This window comes from Castanea sativa, chromosome 10, assembly GCF_040712315.1.
Source record: "Castanea sativa cultivar Marrone di Chiusa Pesio chromosome 10, ASM4071231v1".
Taxonomy (NCBI): domain Eukaryota; kingdom Viridiplantae; phylum Streptophyta; class Magnoliopsida; order Fagales; family Fagaceae; genus Castanea; species Castanea sativa.
In genome coordinates this window covers 13,890,705-13,893,421 of record NC_134022.1, presented here as the reverse complement: position 1 = coordinate 13,893,421, position 2,717 = coordinate 13,890,705, and the positions used below count along the sequence as shown (strand labels likewise).

General features: G+C 31.8%; 1 protein-coding gene across 2 annotated transcripts; it reads left to right on the top strand.

The window, feature by feature from the left end:
* The first annotated feature begins 1,234 nt into the window (after positions 1-1,234).
* Positions 1,235-2,717, top strand: LOC142613043 (growth-regulating factor 2-like). 2 transcript variants are annotated; one of them, XM_075785226.1, is made up of 3 exons: positions 1,235-1,421; positions 1,538-1,840; positions 2,010-2,717. In XM_075785226.1, exons 1-3 carry the CDS (start codon positions 1,373-1,375, stop codon positions 2,363-2,365), a joined length of 708 nt encoding a protein of 235 aa, XP_075641341.1. In that variant the 5' UTR covers positions 1,235-1,372; the 3' UTR covers positions 2,366-2,717. The 2 variants fall into 2 exon arrangements, with proteins under 2 accessions (XP_075641341.1, XP_075641339.1); XM_075785224.1 differs by having other exon boundaries at positions 1,242-1,421; positions 1,535-1,840.

Here is a 2,717-nt window from a genome sequence, read left to right as displayed (position 1 = left end):
TTGAATATTTAACTTTTATCCTCTAATATTTGAATTTTTCACATCATTTTTGTAGCCTAAAAAATTTGAATAATTTAAAATAATATGGCATAATAAAAATGATGTGACATTATTTCATTAGATGAACTAAATAAGTGTAAAATTTTTATATAGTTCTTAATGAAAAATATGGATAAAATGATTGCTAATGCAAATGAAATAGGAGATTGGATAAAAAATTCAAATTCTAAAACCTTAAAATATAAAATTCAAATACTCCCGAATTTTAGAAGACTAAACAAATTCTGAAATTTTAAGATTTAAAATTTAAATACCTCTAAATTTTAGGGGTTTAGTTTGCAATTTAGTCTTTCTATTTTATTTTAACACATCATTATCTTTTTTTTATACTATTTTATTAAACTATTTTATTTTTATTTTTTTATTATTCCAAATCATTTACCTTCTTCCTCTTTTAACAATGAAACCAAAAATAAAAATAAAAAAATTATTAAACTGTTTATTTGCAAAGCTAAAATAATTGTTTATATTTTAAAAAATTTTTGTAGCACAAATATATTTTTTAACAATGATATATATATTGATGCGAAAGATTTTGAAAGTCATCTATTCTATTTTGCAAATTTTGACATGAATACAATGATGTTGGGAAATAAAGGTCACGTTGAAGATGCTTCAATTTAGTGATTACAATTACTGTAATTTATAATATAAAATTTTTAAATAGTTGTATTACCATCCATCACACAATTTTTTTAAAAAAATAGTTTATTAAAAAAGTTTTTGGTAGAATTATTAAATTATATATTGTAAAAAGAATTTTACTAAATAGTATACTATTTTTTGAAATATTTTTATCAAGAATTGAAAAAATTTTATAAACTTTTTAATTTTTCATAAAATATTTTTAAAAATAAATAATTTAATATGTACCCTTAAAACACACATTAACTAAACACCCGGTAAAAATAACAACAAATAAAAACAGTGTTATGATAGATTCGCATGCATGTTGATGTAAAAACTTATCTGTTCAGAACTAGAAAGGTAAAAAGCAGTACTACAGTGATAATCCAAGGTGATCGTCAATTACTCCACTCGCAACAGTTGTGGTGGGATAGGTCATAGGTGGGCAAAGAGGACAACAGGTACGTGTGGTGTCAGAGCTACATTGTCGTATTGGAAACATATTTTTATGTTTATATAATAATTCTATTTTGGTCGTCGTTCCCACGGGCTGTGCCAATCTCTCTGACTTGGGAACTGAGATCTATATAGTCTTTTTACACTGTGCTTCAGAGTTCAGACTCTATCCCTGCAGTTACTTTTTCTCAGTTACTTTGACCATCCATCTTGATGCTCTGAGCTTAAAATGGAGCACCGAACCCCACCTCCTAAGATTGCACGTTTCACAAATACAGGTACTCATACTCAGTATTCCATCACAATTGTGTAATTATTCTGATGCTTTTAGTTTGATTATTAAATTTCAACCACTATTTCTTTTTCTTTTCTTTTTTTTTGGTCTTAACAGTAGGTATTGGACCAACTAGTTGTGATAATTCTTGGGACATGAATACCATTGGATTTGGATCAAACGGAGCTGATGGCTCAACTCCAGTTGGGCTTAATCTTGAGCTTGGACGTGGGTCTGGACACAGCACAAAATCGCTTGTTTTCACCATTTTTCAGCTTCAGGAGTTACAGCTTCAAGCACTCATTTACAAGTACATCGAAGCTGGGCTTCCCGTGCCACATCATCTTCTTCTCCCTATATGGAAGAGTGTTGCTAACGTATTTGGTGGTCTCAATGATGGGGTGCCTCCAGGCTACACTAGCTGTAAGTACCTCAAATCATCACCCTTCTGTCTCATTGATGACATTCTACATGGGATTTTTTAAGTTTCAATATCTCTAATATTCTTCAATTTGCTTAATGTCCATGAGATTTGAATTGGGTTGGTTTGGTTTGGTGTATTTATTTTTGTTAAAATGTTCTTTGCCCGCAGTTTTGGGGCCTAGCCCCTTGTCTTGGGACCATAGAATGGGCATGGATCCTGATCCAGAGGCTGGGAGATGTAGAAGAACAGATGGGAAGAAATGGAGGTGTAGCAAGGAAGTTGTTCCACATAAAAAGTACTGTGAGAGGCACATGCAAAGAGGCCGTCAGCGTTCAAGAAAGCTTGTGGAACCTGCTCAACCTACTACTTGGGATGCTTCTAGCTCAAACACCAACCTCTCTATTTCACTCTCTGTGAATAGCAGTGGCAGTAGTAGCAGCAGCAGTAATTTCTCACCAAGATTGGGGTTCTCTCCTGAGAGTGTTATTCATGGAGGTAGGTACTCAGAAAACATTGCTCTGTAGGTATTGAGAAGTGCTTTTTTTTTTTGGGTAGGTGTATTCCAAAATTTAGTTTGGGGTTTACATGTTTTCTCTAGGGTGGGTGCTTGGTCGGTGAATTGTTTCAGATAGAATTTTGTCATAGGTGCTGTTGTTTAGCCAAGGGAGGAAAAACTCATGGGCACCACCTTTAATCAGCTTTGGCTTTGGGACAAGATTGCTTGTTGCTTATTAATTTTTGGTTTTTGTTTTATCTAATCTTTTTACATGTTTGAAAATTCTATGGAGCAAAAGCCCTTGTTCAAATTTTATGGTATTTATAAATTTTTTTAAAAAAATATTTATATTAAAATTTGTCACTTTTTTGTTCTATAAA